Here is an 18,805-nt window from a genome sequence, read left to right as displayed (position 1 = left end):
TTTCATCAGACAAAGTCAAGAAGAGAGGAGTTGTAATATATGTGAAAGAGAAATGGGCTCCAAAAATGATATTCAAAGATGAACAAGGGAGATATCTGGCTGTGGAAATACAAGTACAAGGAGAAAAATTTCTAGTTGTCGGAATTTATGCACCAAATGAAGGCAAATCCGACTTCTTTAAGAGACTTCATGAAACGTTGATGGATTATTTGGATTACAATATGATAATCATGGGAGACATGAATGGCGTGGTCTCCACCAATATGGACAAGGCACAAAGACTAACAGTCACCAAAGAAGGGAGACTCCCTAAGACTTTTTTCGAAATGACTGAAAACATGGACTTGATAGACATTTGGAGAACAAGGAACCCTCTAGAGAGAGAGGGAACCTTTTTCTCCCAAGCAATGATGACCTGGACCAGAATCGATCAAATCTGGGTTACTAGTGGAATGGCTCCAAAGATTAAGAAAGTGGAAATCTGCCCAAAAACTTGCTCCGACCATAACGCCGTGAAGATGGAGATGAAACTCACAATAACTGGTCAATTTAGATGGAGAATGAATGACACCCTCTTTTGTGATAAGGAGATTCTCACGAAGGCCCAAAAGACTCTAAAAGACTATTTTGAAATAAATTTGAGGACCGACGTGGAGAAAAGAGTGATCTGGGATGCAAGCAAAGCGGTCATGAGAGGATTTTTGATTCAACAAAATTCAATAAAGAGGAAAAAACAAAATGAGAAAAAAGAGAAGATTTTGGAAATGATAAAGGAAGGAGAGAGGAAATTAAGAACAAAACCAAAGTCTCAAGACATTTTAAGAGAGATTAAGCTATATCAAACACAATACATGGAATTGATGAACCAAGAGATTGAATGGAAGATAAAGCAAATGAAGCAAAAGACCTTTGAATCAGCAAATAAATGTGGTAAACTTTTGGCATGGCAACTGAAGAAAAGGCAGAAACTAAATACAGTTACAAGCCTTGAGGTGGATGGAAAGAATATATCTAAACCCAATGAAATCAGAAATTGCTTTTTAAGTTATTTCAAAAAACTCTACACTCAAGGCCCGCAAAATGAAGAAGATATAGATAAATTCCTTGGAAAATATGGATTACAAAATATCTCTCATCAAAGCAAGATGGACTTGAACCAGAGAATCTCAGAACAAGAGATAGAGGCTGCCATTCAGAATATGCAACTGGGCAAATCTCCGGGACCAGATGGACTGACTTCCAGATACTACAAATCGCTGAAGGAATGGTTGACTCAACCACTAAGAGAAGTTTGCAATGAGATCCTTGAGGGAAAAAGGGCGCCTGAATCGTGGAAAGAGGCATATATTTCACTCATACCAAAGTCAGAGACTGAAAAGACTCAACTCAAGAACTACCGCCCAATATCACTCCTTAATGTGGATTACAAAATTTTTGCAGACATTTTGGCAAAAAGATTTAAAAGAGTTTTGATGGAGAAGATTCATAAGGACCAAGCAGGCTTTCTCCCTAAAAGACACCTGGCAGACAATGTAAGGAATGTAATAGACATTCTGGAAAAGCTAGAGGTGAATATAAACACTAAAGCAGTATTGATTTTTGTGGATGCGGAGAAAGCCTTTGACAATATTTCTTGGAGTTTTATGAAGAAGAATCTTCATGGGATGGGGGTAGGCCGGGGTTTTGAGAATGGTATGGCTGCAATATATTCTGAACAAAAAGCTAAACTGATTGTAAACAATGTTGTGACTGAGGAACTTAAGATAGAAAAAGGAACACGACAGGGGTGCCCGATTTCCCCATTACTTTTTATTTCAGTTCTGGAGGTGTTGCTGAACATGATAAGAAATGACCAGCAGGTCAAAGGTGTGCAGGTCGGAGCTAAACATTATAAGTTAAGAGCGTTCGCAGATGACCTAGTATTGACTTTGCAAGAGCCAAACACTAGTACGAAAAAGGTTTTAGAAATAATACAACAGTTTGGCCAGGTAGCTGGATTTAAGTTGAACAAGCAAAAAACCAAAGTTTTAGGGAAAAACTTAACAGATATGGAAAAGGAGAAATTTCAAGAGGAAACAGGTTTGACTGTGGTAAAGAAGGTGAAATATCTAGGGGTTTATTTAACATCTAAGAATGTGAATTTGTATAAGGACAACTATGAAAAATGTTGGTCAGAAATTAAAAAAGATCTAGAAATATGGTCAAATTTGAAATTGTCAATGTTAGGCCGAATTGCAGTAATCAAAATGAATGTATTGCCTAGAATGTTATTTTTGTTTCAGACCTTGCAGATTCTTGACAAGATGGAATGTTTTAAGAGGTGGCACAAAGACATTTCGAAATTTGTCTGGCAGGGCAAAAAGCCCCAAATTAAATTTAAGATATTGACAGATGCTAAAGAAAGAGGGGGTTTTGCCCTGCCGGACCTAAAATTGTACTATGAGGCAGCAGCTTTTTGCTGGCTGAAAGAATGGATGCTCCTCGAGAACACGGACATCTTGGATCTGGAAGGTTTTAATAATGCTTTTGGTTGGCATGCATATCTTTGGTATGATAAAGTTAACAGCGCCTTTAAAAATCACATTGTTAGGAAAGCATTGTTTAATGTTTGGATAAGATATAAAGATCTATTGGAAAACAAAACCCCTAGATGGGTCTCACCAGTGGAGGCTAAAGCAGTGAAGAAACTCAATATGGAGGTCGGATGGCCGAAGTATTGGGAAATTTTAGAACAGGATGGAGATAAGTTCAAACTACAAAGTCAGGAGAAATTGAAGCATAAAGTAGAAAATTGGTTCCAATATCGTCAAATAATGGAATTTTTTAAACAGGACAGGAAAATCGGTTTCCAGGTGGAAAAATCAAAATTAGAAACCGAACTGTTAGAACCCAATACTAAGAATTTATCTAGAATGTACAACTTGTTGTTGAAATGGAACACACAGGATGAAACAGTTAAATCGGCTATGATTAAGTGGGCTCAGGATGTTGGACATAACATTATGTCAGCTGACTGGGAATGGTTATGGAACACCGGTATAAAATTTACGGCATGTAATGCCTTAAAGGAAAACATTATGAAAATGGTATACAGGTGGTACATGACCCCAGTCAAGCTAGCAAAAATCTATCACTTGCCCGATAACAAATGTTGGAAGTGTAAAGAGACTGAAGGTACCTTTTATCACCTTTGGTGGACATGCCCGAAGATTAAGGCCTTCTGGGAAACGATCTATAATGAAATGAAAAAGGTACTTAAATGTACCTTCTCTAAAAAACCAGAGGCCTTTCTCTTGGGCATTGTCGGCCAACTGGTGACAAAGAAAGATAGAGCTTTTTTCATGTATGCTACAACAGCAGCAAGAATACTTATCGCAAAGTATTGGAAGACACAAGATTTACCCACTGTGGAAGAATGGCAGATGAAAGTGATGGACTATATGACACTGGCCGAGATGACAGGCAGAATCCGTGACCAACGAAAAGAGACGGTGGAAGAAGAGTGGAAAAAATTTAAAAGTTATCTTAAGGACTACTATAATCTTAATGAATGCTAAAATGTTATGGTTTCCAGAAGCAAAAGGGTACAGGGATACAAGGTTAGACTATAAAAGAGGACTAAGATGATAAAGATTGGAAAGTTACAATTGGAAGTTGCTAGTTGAATTTTGGGCATTGGGATGCAGAGAGGGGGGGTATGGGGAAGTCTAAGAAAAGAGGTTTATGAAAAGATGTGTGAAACTATACGTGTATGTTTGTCATTTTTAGTGTTTGTCTGTTTTTCTCAAAAATTTTGTAAAACCAATAAAAATTTTATAAAAAAAAAAACAAAGTGTGGCTTTTGATTGGCTGCAGGAAGCTTCTGCAGCCAATCGAAAGCCATGGAAGCCCTGTCAGATGTTCAGGTTCCAAAGAACATTCGCAAACCGAAACATTCACTTCCAGGTTTGCGGCGTTCAGAAGCCAAAACGTCCAAGTACCAAGGTGTTCGGGATCCAAGGTACAGCTGTACTGCAAATGACACAGCCAAGAGTAGTGTTTTTGAAATAAACCAGATCAAGTCACCACAACAAGCCAATATTCAGGCAAAGTGCAATTGCTCAAATCCTCCTTCTGGCCATGCGGGAAGAGGCAGGTGTGCAAACCTCAGATTCACAGCAGCTCTTTCCTGTTCGTGCACATAATTCTAGAACTCTCGTTTAGTGTAAGGTGTGAACCAGTTCAGTGTGTTCAGTTTCAAGTTATGAATGAAATGCAATTACTTTCTATCTCAGGAAGAAATACTATTTTGCACAGTAACTAAGCCCTGCATCATGGAAAGCTATGAAAACTTGCAGTTAATCTCATACATGTTTACTCACCCACTTTGTTCAATGGGATTTACTTCTCAATACATGTACATAGGTTTCGCCACTTTAGTCAAGGAAATGGATTTTGCTTAATAGACTTACATGCGTACAGAGAGAAATCTATCTTGTCTTTGATTCTGTCTATGAAAAGGCATTATTTAGCTGCAAACCATGTTTTATTTGTTATAGTATCTATTGGTATTAAAGCTTGTTCAGGAAGGAAATGAATTTCAATTTTGAATCTATTTTTAAAGCCTAGAGCCTTCTCTTCTAACCTTTCTGAGGGACTAGCAACCCACAGCAACTAGATACGTGACAAGACACTGAAAAAAGACATTGAGCAGTCCCTTCTCTTCAGGTCTTTATACCACTTTGGCTATTGTTTATTTACCCATTTATAGCAGATACAGCGGCTTTCATCTTCACCTTACTCAGTTTTTTTCTTCCAGCCAAGTTAAACAAGATGGCAAGAATGCAAAAATTTCTACCTATGCTGAGGGTCACCCCTATATGTGCAGCATTTGTGTACCTCATTTAAATCAGCTTCCACCTAAGTGTGGCTGAGAGCCAACTACAAGCTCCTCAGCATCCCAGCTGCCATTTCAAGTTCTAGATGCCCATAATTCAATGTATATTCTACAACATGTCTGTACTTGGGATCCACACATAATGAATTCATCATCTGCACAAATCACTAATGACCGTTGTGTAGACTCAGCCCTGGTGTGAAGAAAACTAAACCTGATTTCCCTTGCTCCCCCACCCAGCAGTAGGAAGGTGACTCGGTGATCTGCTGAGGTTGTATAGTTGTTCTTCACACTAGAACATTGCAGCCCTACACTGTGTGCAGCAAGATTTTAATTTTCTTTCTTCATGGGACAAACAGCTGGACAAAAAGCTCTAAGCCACTTTTCAAATCTTACTGTCGACAGTAATCCAAAGCATTAAGTGCCATTACACCTACAGATACTCCAGCTCTCTGGATTGAATAACATTGATTTTATTTGAGAAAACTGCAACATATATATTTGGACTTGACATTTCTTTATCAATTGTTATGCACAGTAAGATATTCAATATGGCTTGCAGCCAACAAATCCAAGTATGCACTCTCATTCCCTCATGTTGGATCAAGCATAGTATCTTAACATGGAAATGCTGTGAGGACCAACAGAAATCTTGTAAAGAAATTATTATTATAATTTCAGGACACTTTTTTTCACTCCAACCAGCTATCAGAATAAGCAAAGCAACCACAATAGCAACACCAGAACTTGCTTGTAGCCTTTGCCATGGATTGGATGAGCATTGCCCCAGGGAGAGGGAAGTGGATGTGAAGCAGACACTCAAGGGATGATCCAGAGAAAGAGCTTTATTGCTACCATCCGGGCTGGTAGAAGGAGCACGCGTGATAACTCACAAGCTTAGCACAAGTTCACAGCTATTTGCAAAGTACCGTATTTTTTGCTCTATAAGACTCACTTTTTCCCTCCTAAAAAGTAAAGGGAAATGTGTGTGCGTCTTATGGAGCGAATGCAGGATGCACAGCTATCCCAGAAGCCAGAACAGCAAGAGGGATTGCTGCTTTCACTGCACAGCATTCCCTCTTGATGTTCTGGCTTCTGAGATTCAGAATATTTTTTTTTCTTGTTTTCCTCCTCCACAAACTAGGTGCGTCTTGTGGTCTGGTGCGTCTTATAGAGCGAAAAATACGGTATATATTCTCCTCCAGTTCCCTCCCCCTTCTCCCTCTCCTCAGGAGTCCTGCCCCATGATGAGTTTTCCTGAGCATGAACAGAAGGCTCCTGTCTTGGGACTCTTGGCGCCCTTCCCAGGAAAGGGGGATGAGAAGCCAAGGGGGTTGAGGAGCCTTGCGTTTCAGCGTGTCCAAGATTTGTTGCAACTGGGTGAAATAAGACTCAGTTCCCAGGCCTGTTTATTCTTGGCATTGACAGAGCCTATTCATTAGCTTTTTGATGCTTTCTCATACTGATAAAAATAACGTTTTGCCATGCTGAAGTGTAAACCTGGGTTTGTGGACTATGTCCTTCCTCTGCAGACTTTCCACTCAACGCCCAATTCTCAACGTTTATTTTATTTTTTAAATGACTATTTCCCCCCACTGTCTTTTCAGCGGTTCTTATCTTTAGTTGTAAACTGCCTTGAGTCCAGTCAGGGGGAAAAGGCGGAGCACTAATAAGTTCAAGTTTGATTCCCTCCCCCTCTTTCTTTTTCCTTTCTCCTCCTATGAAGAGGCTGCATCCTAATGTTTTAACTTAATCTTTTAAATTGTATTTTAATCCACTTGTTTTTATTATTGTTAGCCGCCCTGAGCCCGGTTTTGGCTGGGGAGTGCGGGGTATAAATAAAAATTTATTATTATCGATAATAATCCAATATAATGATACGCGAATATTCCCCGAACTTGCCTGTGCTATATATATGTTGGGCACCAAATAAGTTGGGAACTATCTTCCATGGGGGGGGGGGTTATATTTCATGGAAAGTTTCTAGAATTTCGGGTTTTGGAAACTCGAGTAGAGGGGAACGTGAAAGGCTGGCGGATTCGCCTGGTTGGCTTGGACTGTCTCCGGGGTCGGGAGCGAAGGAGCGTGTGAAACAGCGAACTCCCCAGAGACGGCGGGAGGAAAACACGAGAGGCAAAACTCCAGCCCTTCACAGCCACTTATCCTCGAGCGACTAAGGCACGAAGACTTTCTCCGGCGTGAATGGGCTGAACGTGGACGGCAGACTAAAAGAGGTTTCTCTAAAAAAGTTCGCGGGGGTGTACAGCTTTGAAAATTACAGGCCAGGACAAAATACTGCAAGGCCATATGTAGTTTAAAGGTATGAGACTGAGGGAAAGCTGACGGCGGGAAAGCCTCCCACTCCTAAAGAAAAGCGCCATAGTACCGAGGCCCCTCGCCATTGGCCATCCTCCCCGCCAATCAAACAGTTACGCTAAACCACCCGCCCCACAAGCAAAAGCGGCTTCCCCGTTGGATAAACCGGCTGCCACTCCACTCTCCGACCCTCAATGGTCTAACCCTCCCAACTGCCTCAACCCTTCGACCTATGAGTCTGTCACTCAGATTCCAACGCCCCGCCTCCCAGAGCGCAAGCCCCGCCCCCTTCCAACGGTACCTCACAGCACGGACAGGCTCCCAATCACGCCAAAACCACGCCCCCTCCCTCGGAACCGCTGGCTCCCGGTAACGCGGCCCCGCCAAGATTGTTTCCCGTGGTCGCTCACCTGGGGAAAGTAGCGGGCTCGGAGCGGAAGCAACTTCCCCCTCCCTGGTTTGTAACCCCTCACAGCCGCCGCTTCTGCGCAACGCCCGCCAAAAACCCCGTCCAGTGCGCACGCGTCAGCCCCTCCGCCCCCTTCCCAACCTCACTGCGCCGGCGTGAGGCGCGCGCACTTATCAAGTCTCCCTTCCTCCCCTCCCCGTTATTCGTCAGAAGCAGGACTTTGTGACGCATGCGCAAGGTGTGCAGCGAGCTTCAGCGTAGGTTTGCCTCAGAGGCATGTTGCGCGTATTGAACTCTCTTTCCTCCCGCACCCCAAGCCCAGCCCGGCTCGCGCCTTCACCATACCAACCACCAACACAAAAAACGCTCAGGAATACCAACTTAATTCCCGCCTCTATTAGAATGAATGAATAAAAAGCTAACCAACCCCCAAAAAGGGTATCCGTTGGTCCCAGCCAATCGCAAGAAACCTGCGTTCCGAACTGCCCAATGAAAGAGAAGCTCTTGCGACTGGTTATTTGAGGAGTAAAGGGCGGGGAATTCCGTCGGAGTCGGAAGAGTGACAAAAAACCCAACCAACGGAAAGCCAACAGGGGTACGGATAACGGAGTGAAAAGGGCGGGGTCACTACGAGAGCTTCCAATGGAAGGAGAGCCAATCTGGCCGTTGTCCAGTGAGAGGCGACGAAGCCGAGAAGCCTGCCCAATGAAATGGGGCCGGTGTGGGCGTTACTAGTGAGGCGGCGGCGCACTCGGTGACTCGGCCCCTTTTCGTCTCGGCTTCAGCGAGAGGCAGCGTCGCTTTGTGGGAAAGCCGGGCTAGGCCTTGCCTGTAATTACGCGGCCGCCATGTCGAAGTCTGAGGTAAGAGCCCTGATTACGGGCGGTTTAGTTCCATTCTTTCGACCCTCAACCTGTGGCTTGTTTTTTGTGGAATTATGTTTCCTTTGCCTTTAGGGATCGTCCGATTACGGGTGCGATATGTCTCCTCACGAAGTAAGTCTAAAAAACAAAAAATGTATATATTCCCTATCCCGGAATTCTTTTCTCTCTTTCCACGCCATTTGCCTCGTCTTCTGCTTCAAGGCCTAATGGCCTCCGGTCGGCCTTCCTTCCTTTGCCGCCTGGCCTCTTTTTTTTCCCCACCTCCCCTCGGGCTACGCATGCGCGCTGGCTTTCCAGGGCAGGCGCCATGTTTCACAGTGCGTGGCGGTCACCGCTGCTCTTCCCCGACGCTTGGAATGGCTGCGCCTGCGCTCTGCGGGCAGGAGGATTGGCGCGCGCCTGCGCACTTGCCTCCGGTTCCCCTTCTTCGAGTTGCGTGGGGGATGGGGACGTGCGCCGACCGCGTGCTCTCCTGCTTTGTCTGCAGTCTCTCGCCCCACCCCCCCGCGCAAATGTCGCCAGTTTCTCCTTTCTCCAACTTTCCCTTGCAACCGTGGATGTCTTTCACGCTTTCGCCCCTGTCTCTTGGGTGATAATTTTCTTGGGATTCGTGTACATAATGCATGTTTATCATTCAGTAGGGAGGCCTGCCGTACGTAAGCACATTACTCCCAACTAGGTATGTAGAACTTGGGGCGCTACTATTAGCGAACAGCTTGAAAATCTTGGCCATTTTAGGGCTACAAAGTTTCTAGCTCTGCCAAGAGACCTAAAATACTACAATGTTGCCATCCTGTAGCTGAAAATAGACTTGATGCTTTCCTGCCCCCTTTAGGTTTTTTCCACTTTTCTTAGAAATGGATTCTGATAGGTAGCTTGTAGTCTTCCTTAGAAGTGTGTTTATTTGTAGAAGGGCAGATTTAAATGAAGGAAGAGCAATATTCTCAACAAGACTTGGAAAGCATACTTGTGTTTTATAAAATTAAGCAGCAAAATACATAGCTGATGCATTTCCTATTGCTTTAATACATCATAATGTGTAGCTGAAAACAAGAACAAGAATAAAAGGCATAAATAATAAATAAAAGGTTATCAGAACAAGAATAAAAGGCAGTCGTTGGTTATTTGGGATATAGTGATTATGTGAAATAGTGACAAATGCAGGATTGGAGTGTGCCCCTACTCTTGTTGAGAAGCTTTGCTGGCATGTTAATACCAGTTAGGGTGCTAGCAGGGAAATAGGTAACAAGTGTGCTAACTCATCCAAGGATTATTGTGCATTAGTAGGCTTGCTTATCTACATGAAGTTGTAGTTCGATGGGAGAGTCCTACAGTGCCACCTTCCTTGTTCTATATTTCCCTACTCTTCTCTTTTTCAGTCCCCCAAGGAACCTGAACAGCTACGCAAACTGTTCATTGGCGGTCTAAGTTTCGAGACGACAGATGAAAGCCTTCGCAATCATTTTGAACAATGGGGCACACTTACAGACTGTGTGGTAGGTGTTTATATGGGGATTGGCTTTTCATTTTGGCGGGGACATTGGTTACTTGGTGTTGTAGATGGCATTACCCAAGAAAAATGAATGTTTTTGAGTCCTGTAAGAATCATGCATTCCATGGCATGCCATGATGTGTGTTGTATCCTTAGAACAAAGTGAAATAATCTGACTTGGCTTTTTTTATACTAGGTGATGCGAGACCCAAACACTAAGCGCTCCAGGGGCTTTGGATTTGTCACCTATTCAACAGTGGAAGAGGTTGATGCTGCCATGAATGCCAGGCCCCACAAAGTTGATGGGAGAGTTGTTGAACCAAAAAGAGCTGTATCCAGAGAGGTGAGAGCTGCTGTCGGCTGCACTAGTGAGGAGTGTGCCAAAGTGCTGTACAGTGGTACCTTGGGTTACAGTCGCTTCAGGTTACAGACTCAACTAACCCAGAAATAGTACCTCGGATTAAGAACTTTGCTTCAGCATGAGAACAGAAATTGCGCGGCGGCACAGCAGCAGCGGGAGGCCCCATTAGATAAAGTGGTACCCAGGTTAAGAACAGACCTCTGGAATGAATTAAGTTCTTAACCCGAGGTACCACTGTATTAGTTTCCTGTAGCTGAAGGCCATAAACATTGTGTTCATGTACCTGGTTATCCAGAACTGCAGCTAAAGCAACTATATTAATACCAGTAGGGAAGCTTACAGTAGGGAAGGTACAATGTAATGAAAACTATACTTTCAGTGCCAGAAGGTCATGGAATATTTAACCTGTTGCATCCTTTTGTTTTTTTTCCAACCATTATAGTTAATAATGAAAGTCTTGGGTGGTATGCCGGGTCCCTGTGCATTGCTATATTTTACATGGCCATAAGAGCAACTATTCTGTTGGCTGGTATTCATGTAATGCTGTAATCCAGTATGTGCTCTGGTCAATTCCTGGTTCTGAATACACAGGATTTGTTTAGTGTGGAGCAATTCATGTTTATTTAGAAGTATTCTCCCCCACCCACCCCACATTCAGTGGTGCATACTTGAGGTGCTCTCCAGCTGGAACTCATGGGAATTGTAGTCCCACAACCTCTAAAGAGCACCTGTTGGCTGTCTCTGAACTACAGCACATAGCCTTGATGTAAAATATACACCAGTCTTCAACTTAACCTAAACATGCTGTCTGTATGATAGCTTTCTCCAGTACAGAGAGTTGCAGAGCAGTGATTGGGAGAATAAAATGGTAGCTACTGGCTCACAGTTGATAATACAAGCCTAACATTGCATTTATCCTGTCTTATTCTAGGACTCTCAAAGGCCTGGAGCTCACTTAACAGTAAAAAAAATCTTTGTTGGGGGAATTAAAGAAGATACAGAAGAGCACCACTTAAGGGACTACTTTGAACAGTATGGCAAAATTGAAGTTATTGAGATCATGACTGACCGTGGCAGTGGCAAGAAGAGGGGGTTTGCCTTTGTTACTTTTGATGACCATGACTCTGTGGACAAAATTGTCAGTAAGTGTATTATTTGAGTTGGTTTGACTTCCAATTTTAGAGTTGCAAGGGAAATACTGACAGCAAGGGAAATACTAACAACACTTTGTCTTCTTTATATAGTTCAGAAATACCATACTGTGAACGGGCATAACTGTGAAGTCAGGAAAGCCTTGTCAAAGCAGGAAATGGCCAGTGCCTCATCCAGCCAAAGAGGTGAGTTTTGTGGCTTTGATTGATATGAACCTAGACTTCTAGTGCCTCTTTGTAGTGCTGAATATTGTTCTTTTTTTTGTTAGGTCGTAGTAGCTCTGGCAGCTTTGGGAGTGGCCGTGGAGGCGGATTTGGCGGTGGTGAGAACTTCAACCGTGGCAGCAGCTTTGGTGGCCGTGGTAAGGACAATTTTACTGGTTACTTTCAAGATTTAATGTTGACACGAGGGCTTCAAAGACTTCAAACACTTATTCCAAAGAATCTGCCCAGGGCTCATGTTTTATAACCCCCCCCCCAAAAAAAAAAAAAACCAGCTGCACTAAAATGGGAGAAGAAACCTTATTTCAGTGGAAGTTGCATGTTCATATTTACCTATTTCTTGTGCAGGAGGGGGGTATACCAGCCAGAACATTGGTCTTCAGCTAGTTGGTCAGGAATCCCTACTAGATTTTAGCCTGATTTGAGCTGGGTTGTAACATCAGCTTAACTACCATGCTACAAGAAATAAAGGAGCAATGCCCCAGTGCAGCTTGGGGCTTTTTGTTTTTTTAAGGTATAAGAACTCATCTAGAAGACAAATTCCCAGACCTCTGTATTCTTGTTGAGGATTTGCAGGAATAATTTGCTTAACTTCTCTAGAAAGATAGTAAGATAAATGTTTGGAAAATGTTTTCTTCATAGCCTGCTTTGAATGTGTTTGTAATAGCTGTATTTTAATAAGTCAGCTAAAATTTAATCACCCGTCATCTTAATGAACTGATCCCGGTGCTAACAGTAGTGCTCTTTTTCAGGAGGGTTTGGCAGTCGCAGTGGCGGAGGTGGTGGCGGCGGCGGCTATGGAGGCAGCGGAGATGGCTACAATGGGTTTGGCAACGATGGTAAGTTTGCATCAACTGTGCTTTTGAGGATGCAGATCTTTCCAAAGTGGCTTACAAATTAAATTGAAAGGCACTTAACATCAAAAGACTATTATAAAAACCCAGCAGCCTGACTGGACCCTCCCCCATGACAGCTGGCAATGGATAAACCTGCGGTCGGGGGGCAGGTAGTCTTTGATACCTTCCCCAGCTTCCCTTCCTCTTCAAGTTCTTAAAAATATTTTCCCCACACATGCTAATTGAGAACTTTATGCTGTGAACGAGAACATGTCCTTTTCTTAAAGGCTATGGAGGTAGTGGACCCGGATACTCTGGAGGAAGCAGAGGTTATGGCAGCAGTGGCAGCTATGACGGCTATAACAATGGAGGTGGCGGCTTTGGTGGCGGCAGTGGTGGTAAGTGTTACGTTTGGGTGGTAAAATAATCAGCTGCGTGCACAGTGCGGATCATTACTTTGGTTTTGACAAATTCCCAGTGTGGTCTTGGCATTAAATTTCACATTTGCTTCAGTACCTGTTGCCATATGGCAAATCCTCTACATCTTCACATAAAGTAGTAGCAACAAGAGTAATAGAAGCCAAATTGTAAAGTTGGAAGACACTCAGAAGGCCATGTAATCAACCCCCTGCAATGCAGGAATATGCAGGTGGCCACCAAGGGGATCGAGCCTGTGATCTTGGCATTATCAGCATCAGACTAACCAACTGAGCTAACTGGCATGCTTCAAGGCAAAGAGACATAAAGACGATCCTGTCAAAAGGACTAAATACAAAAAAATCTATGAATGCCATTCTTTGTATAGTTCAATATTGCCTTTTATGACTGCAGTGAGTATAAGCTTTAAAGGTCTTGATGCACACACGAGACTGCTTTGGTTAACTGAACTTTTTGTGTTGGTAGCAGGGGATCTTTAAAGCATAATTTAAAGATTATTTTTTTAATAAGGCACTTTTTGAATGCAGTAGCTTAAATAAAAAAGACCACCTAGGGTAACCAGTGTAATTCCACATTTTGCAAAACTGTCTCTGGAGAAGATAAGCAGTATGTATATCTTCATGTGATGCTGGGTATAATAGACAGGGTTGGCAAATTGTTCCTAGTTTGGTAGATGCAAGTAACTTGTTGAAATCATTGCTTCTTACTCTCTACAGGAAGCAGCTTTGGAGGCGGTGGAAGCTACAATGACTTTGGCAGTTACAACAACCAGTCTTCAAATTTTGGGCCCATGAAAGGAGGAAACTTTGGAGGCAGGAGCTCTGGGCCATATGGTGGAAGTGGGGGTAGGCGTCTTTAAACTGTAGTAAAGTTGAACCGCATGAACTTCTGTTTTGTTCCTTGATCACAGGGAATGGGGGGGAGGAGATAAGTCTACCTAGTAGGACACTAGAGGCTAATTCCTACCTTGCTGCTCCTGTTCTTGGCTGTATGCACCACTCTGAAAATGCAACTTTGATTATTTCAGGTGGCTACGGTGGCTCTGGTAGTGGCAGTAGCTATGGTGGTGGAAGGCGGTTTTAATTCCTAGGTAAGAATCTTCCTTTTAACCATTAAAGAAATATGCAGTGCTGATGAAATTTAATTGTAACTCTTAATTTAGCTGAGCAAAGTTATTGTAGTTTAAGCTTACTTGGACTAAAATACAGATGTTAAAAGCTAATATATGGATTGGCAGTCGGTGGGAAGAAGCTTGCTATTGGATTGTAGCTTTGAGTCTCAAATGTGTTTAGATTAACAACTTTATTCCGTATTATTCAACAGGAAACAAAGCTTAGCAGGAGAGGAGAGCCAGAGAAGTGACAGGGAAGCTACAGGTTACCACAGTTGTGAACTCAGCCAAACACAGTTGTGGCAGGGTAGAACTGCCTCATGAAGACATGTGTTAGACAAGCGCTTGTTTGCAAACATCAGGACTGTATTTGTGACTATCTGTAACAGGATATTTTAGTTTTTGTGTTCTGTGGAAAGTGCAAAGCATTCCAACAAGGGTTTTATGTAGATGATTATTTTTTCCACACCCATGCTGTTGATTGCTAACTGTAATAGACTGATCATGACGCTGAATAAATGTGTCTTTTTTAAAATGTGCCGTGTATAAGTTAAGTTTCACTGTAAGTCAATATGTACTGGTTTTAGCTGCATAGTTGCTGTGCAGGCTTAGTTTAAAGGGTATCAATGCCTGTTGACAGGTCTATAATACTGTGTCAAAGACCAAATAGCAGTACTGCCCACAATTGCAATGGTAGTATAAGCACCTGCCATTGAACCCTTGAAATGGCACTTTGGACTCATAGTAATATTTATATTGGGGTATGCTGTGATACTTGTGAAATCCAGCTGGTTCTGGATTGCCATAGATACGCTACCAGTATCAGCCCTGCGCATTTTTAAATTCCACACCTTTTAAAAATCTTAAAGCCAGGGCCAGTTGATTGAGTCTGCTGAAGGTTGAAAAATCTCCAATACTGGAGCTTAATGCCAGGTCCAAATCTTTTTTGCAACCTGTTCCTAATGGGGGTGGGATTTGTTTCCATAACCGAAGAAGCTAGTAAAATATGGCTTCTCATCTGCCCCTAGCTAAATGTTTGGGGTTGGTCTGTGAAATACTACAATTATTAAGAAGGCATTGAGCATCCTAGTTAACTGGGGAAGATTGGAACAAAACAAGTTGAGTTCTTTACTAAGTAGCTAGACAACAGAATTATATTAGTTTGTGTATGTTGGGCAAAAGCTTTTAAAAGCTGTAGATCTGGGTAAAGACTCCACAGTTGTGTAGCCTCTGTCTTTATGGTTGATTAGAATTTTTTACTGGAAGCAGTTGTGTTTAAAATAGTGCTGTGAAGTGAACCACCAGTACAAGGATTTCCACGTGTAACAACAACTCTCTCCTCCCCTTCTCCTACCCAAATCTGCTCACAAACCCTTGAACAGATGGGGATTTTTGTTGTGCAAATGGAAATACTTGTCCTGATGGGATGAAACATTGCAGCATATAAAAGAAATGGGTCTGAACGTTCTTGCTGGGTTAATAAACAAAGCTTTCCTGATTAGAATGCAGGAAAACTCCATAGGGCCATTGGTTAATGCTGGTGCCTAAGAAAAGCAGTACACATGTGAAACTGGTATATGAGGCAGCTCCCCAACAAGGCTCCTCCAGTTTCCTGGCCTCATCTAGGAAGAGCAGCTCTTTTCTGTCAGCTTTAATGCTTTTAAATTCTTTGGATTAATAAAGTAAAGTTAAATTAGGCCCTGTCTGCATTAAACGTTTAAAGCAGCATCATGCCACTTTAATGTTCATGGCTTCCCCCAGAGCATCTCGGGGTCTGCAGTTGGTTAGGGGATTGCACCCCTAACAAATGGCAGTTCCTAGGATTCTTTGGGGAAAATAATGACTTAAAGTGGGATGCTTTAAATGGTATAGTGCAGATGGGGTCTTAGTCTTGTGGGCATTGAAGACACTACTTGTCTGCTAAAAGCACTTTGGTAATTATTCCTACATATTCTAATCTGAGTGGGACAGCCGATAAGTTCTGTCTCACATAATGGCTTAGATGCACTTGAACTCCGCAGCCCATTTTTGGGATAGTCTGTATTTTCTTTTTTGAAGAAACAGTTCCAGGCATTTCTCCCTCCCCAGTGCAGTTGACAGTAGAATATTGGCCTCTTGGCTGTAATAATTTAAAACTGCTTTCTGGTCTACCTTTCCATTTTGTGAGGTGGAGCCAAAACTGCACTTAAAAGTGGAGGGTGGGAGGGTTTGTATAGTGCGGGTTTTCCCAATATTTGGTCTCCAGCTGTTTTTGGATTACAACTATCAACCTTACCTAGCAGGACCAGTGGCCAACGATGGTAGGCATTGTAGTCCACAAACAGCTGGAGACCCAAGTTTGGGAAACCCTAGTATATTGGTCCAGTTAATCTTCACTGAGACCTGAGCACACCTTATGAAGGGTTTCCATCCTAGCCTCTTGTTGAAATAAGACCAGTTTTAACGTGTGCTTAAACCTTTTTCTAAAGCTGCAATGGTGTTTGTATATATATCATTTTGTTTGACTGGTGAATGGCTTAATTTAGAATGCAAAACTGATAGTCCTGATGGGTTTTTACGTGGCTGAGTTTGCAATAGCAGGCGGATCCTTATTCTGTTGAGGGAGACGAGACCTCAGGATTCACGAAGTAATGCTCGGTTTTGGCATGGTAGCATAACCACAACAGAGGAGAGCACGCCAGGATCCGAAACCTAAGTAGCTTTACAAAATCCGGGAGGCTTGCAGATGGTTGAGCTACTAGGAACGGCTAGCAAGCATAGCTCCGAATGGCTTCCAGCTCAGACGCTACCACAGCTGAGAGTAGACGCGTGTTGAGTCGAGTGGACAGATAAGCCAGGTGCAGGCTTCTGCTGACTAGAAAAGTGCTCAGTGACCACCGGAAGGAGGCAGACGAGAGTAAGGATCCTTGCTCTTAGGACTAGCAGTCAGACGCAGAAGGAAGGAAAGGTTATATTACTGTACTGGTAGGTAAGAACAGATTTTACTTATGTCCTATACAGTTTTGTTATCCTGCTAAACTTTTCTCAGAGGCTGAGTTTACCTTGTAAATACTAGTTGAGCTACTTAAATTTTCCCAGTGCTGTAAAATAAGCATTAGATGGGTAGAACATAATATTGACTTGCCTATTTTTCTTTTATAAAAAAAAAAAATTAGTCACAACATGGGTGATGAAATGTACTTAATGAAAGCACTGCCTCTTATCTCCTCCTCGGGTAGCCTTGTGGACTTATAAAAGCATAGTACCACAATGCAATGGCTATACTGCTGTAAATGCAGACTACTTTGGGGGGAGGGGACTCCCATGCAAAGTACCTGTTAAATGTAATAGGGTAAGGTCGTATTGAGTATTTTAACACGTCTTCCTTTTTATAGGAGAAGAGCTGTCCGGTGCTAAAACACCTGCTCCAAGACAAATGGACTAGGATGCCCCTGGATCTCATTTTCTGTTAAAACCAGGTAAAACCAGCCAATCCTAAGAAGGTGGGTGAGGCAGAATGTGGTGAAGTGGCTGGGTGCAATAAAATACAAGAAGCACTTGATAGTTAGCTGTAGGATAGAATTGTTGGAAGGGACCCAAGGATCATCTAGTCCAGGCATAGGCAAACTCAGCCCTCCATATGTTTTGGGACTGCAACTCCCATGATCCCTAGCTAACAGGACCAGTGGTCAGGAATGATGGGAATTGTAGTCCCAAAACATCTGGAGGGCCGGGTTTGCCTATGCCTGATCTAGTCCAACCCCCTGCAATGAAGAAATATGCCAGGTAGCTGCTATGCAGAATGAACCTATAACCTTGGCAATATGAGCACCACACACTCGAATCAATGGTGTCCAAACTTTTTTCAAAGAGGGCCAGATTTGATGAAGTAAAGGGCCATGAGGGCCGACCAAAGTTGTTGAGGTGTTTGTTTGTTTTTTAGGATTTTACCCCAGGAAATAAACTGCCATGGGCCAGATTAGGCCCACAAAACGGACTTTGCCTGCTCTTAATCAACTGGGCTAACTTTCAGTGGATTCCAGTATTTTGTTTTATTTCTAGATTGATAGGCAAATACTAGGCTGCATCTAGGAATGAAGAGTAATACTAATGTGTGTTCAAATGTTCCCTGTGTTTCATCCTTTGTTCTTTTCTTGCAGGACTCTTCAACTTCACGTTCCACAAAGCTTTCCAAGAAAGTTTAAATGGCTACTGGGTAGCTGTATACATAAACTATTCATGTGAATAGCTGTTATGTAATTTATTTATTTTTTGTAGCAACTGGGTTGCATTTTCAGAGTTGTCGACTTCTAAGGCAGTAGTGAATTCCATAATATTCTGACACAGCCTTCTTGGCCTTCATATAAAAACAGTGGTGAACTCCCACTTCATTGTGCACCCTTCATTGCAGAATTTATTGAAGTTGACCTACAATTATGTCTTCAGATTTCAGCTGCTCAACACCTACAATTTCTCCCTTCCATAAATAAAATGACGGGGGCCAAAAACCCCATCTGAATAAAATGAGCAAATTTTGCATTTCTTAGCATTGTTTTTCAAGCAGGGACAGACACAGATAACTCGGTTGAGGCGCTCTGCTCCTTACACAGCGCACACACAGCTTTGTTGAAATCATCCTGCTTCCCTGAAATACATTGGGTGTCTGTATTTGCTCTAGCAGCCAGTTCCGTCAGGTTTGTAAAACACAACCGCCCCACAAACCTTTGATG

At 42.7% G+C, this 18,805-nt stretch overlaps 2 protein-coding genes across 8 annotated transcripts in view; one reads left to right on the top strand and one right to left on the bottom strand.

Annotated features, from left to right (window-relative positions):
* The window catches only part of CBX5 (chromobox 5), a 61,473-nt gene extending 53,325 nt beyond the window's left edge, over positions 1 to 8,148 (bottom strand). The window contains exon 1 of one of the 3 annotated variants that reach the window (XM_083490576.1): positions 8,029 to 8,148. The gene's annotated coding sequence lies outside the window, so the exon portion shown is untranslated. Of the gene's footprint in view, positions 1 to 7,602; positions 7,824 to 8,028 lie in introns of those variants that run through there. The other 2 variants (XM_083490574.1, XM_083490575.1) reach the window with 2 other exon arrangements.
* Positions 8,149 to 8,324: 176 nt separating this feature from the next.
* Positions 8,325 to 18,614, top strand: HNRNPA1 (heterogeneous nuclear ribonucleoprotein A1). 5 transcript variants are annotated; one of them, XR_014522650.1, is made up of 13 exons: positions 8,325 to 8,464; positions 8,558 to 8,596; positions 9,865 to 9,981; positions 10,174 to 10,320; positions 11,270 to 11,480; positions 11,583 to 11,675; positions 11,759 to 11,851; positions 12,464 to 12,550; positions 12,835 to 12,945; positions 13,702 to 13,830; positions 14,013 to 14,075; positions 17,471 to 17,554; positions 18,236 to 18,614. XR_014522650.1 is itself a non-coding variant. In XM_083490378.1 (12 exons), the coding sequence occupies exons 1-11, from the start codon at positions 8,450 to 8,452 to the stop codon at positions 14,066 to 14,068; spliced, it is 1,098 nt and encodes a 365-aa protein (XP_083346504.1). In that variant the 5' UTR covers positions 8,325 to 8,449; the 3' UTR covers positions 14,069 to 14,075; positions 17,471 to 18,321. The 5 variants fall into 5 exon arrangements, 3 of the variants coding, with proteins under 3 accessions (XP_083346504.1, XP_083346503.1, XP_083346505.1); XM_083490378.1 differs by having other exon boundaries at positions 17,471 to 18,321; XM_083490377.1 differs by lacking the exons at positions 17,471 to 17,554; positions 18,236 to 18,614 and adding an exon at positions 14,309 to 14,631.
* The last annotated feature ends 191 nt before the right edge of the window (positions 18,615 to 18,805 follow it).

This window comes from Podarcis liolepis, assembly GCF_965112155.1.
Source record: "Podarcis liolepis genome assembly, chromosome: 2".
NCBI lineage: Eukaryota > Metazoa > Chordata > Lepidosauria > Squamata > Lacertidae > Podarcis > Podarcis liolepis.
This window is presented reverse-complemented; position numbering and strand designations above follow the sequence as displayed.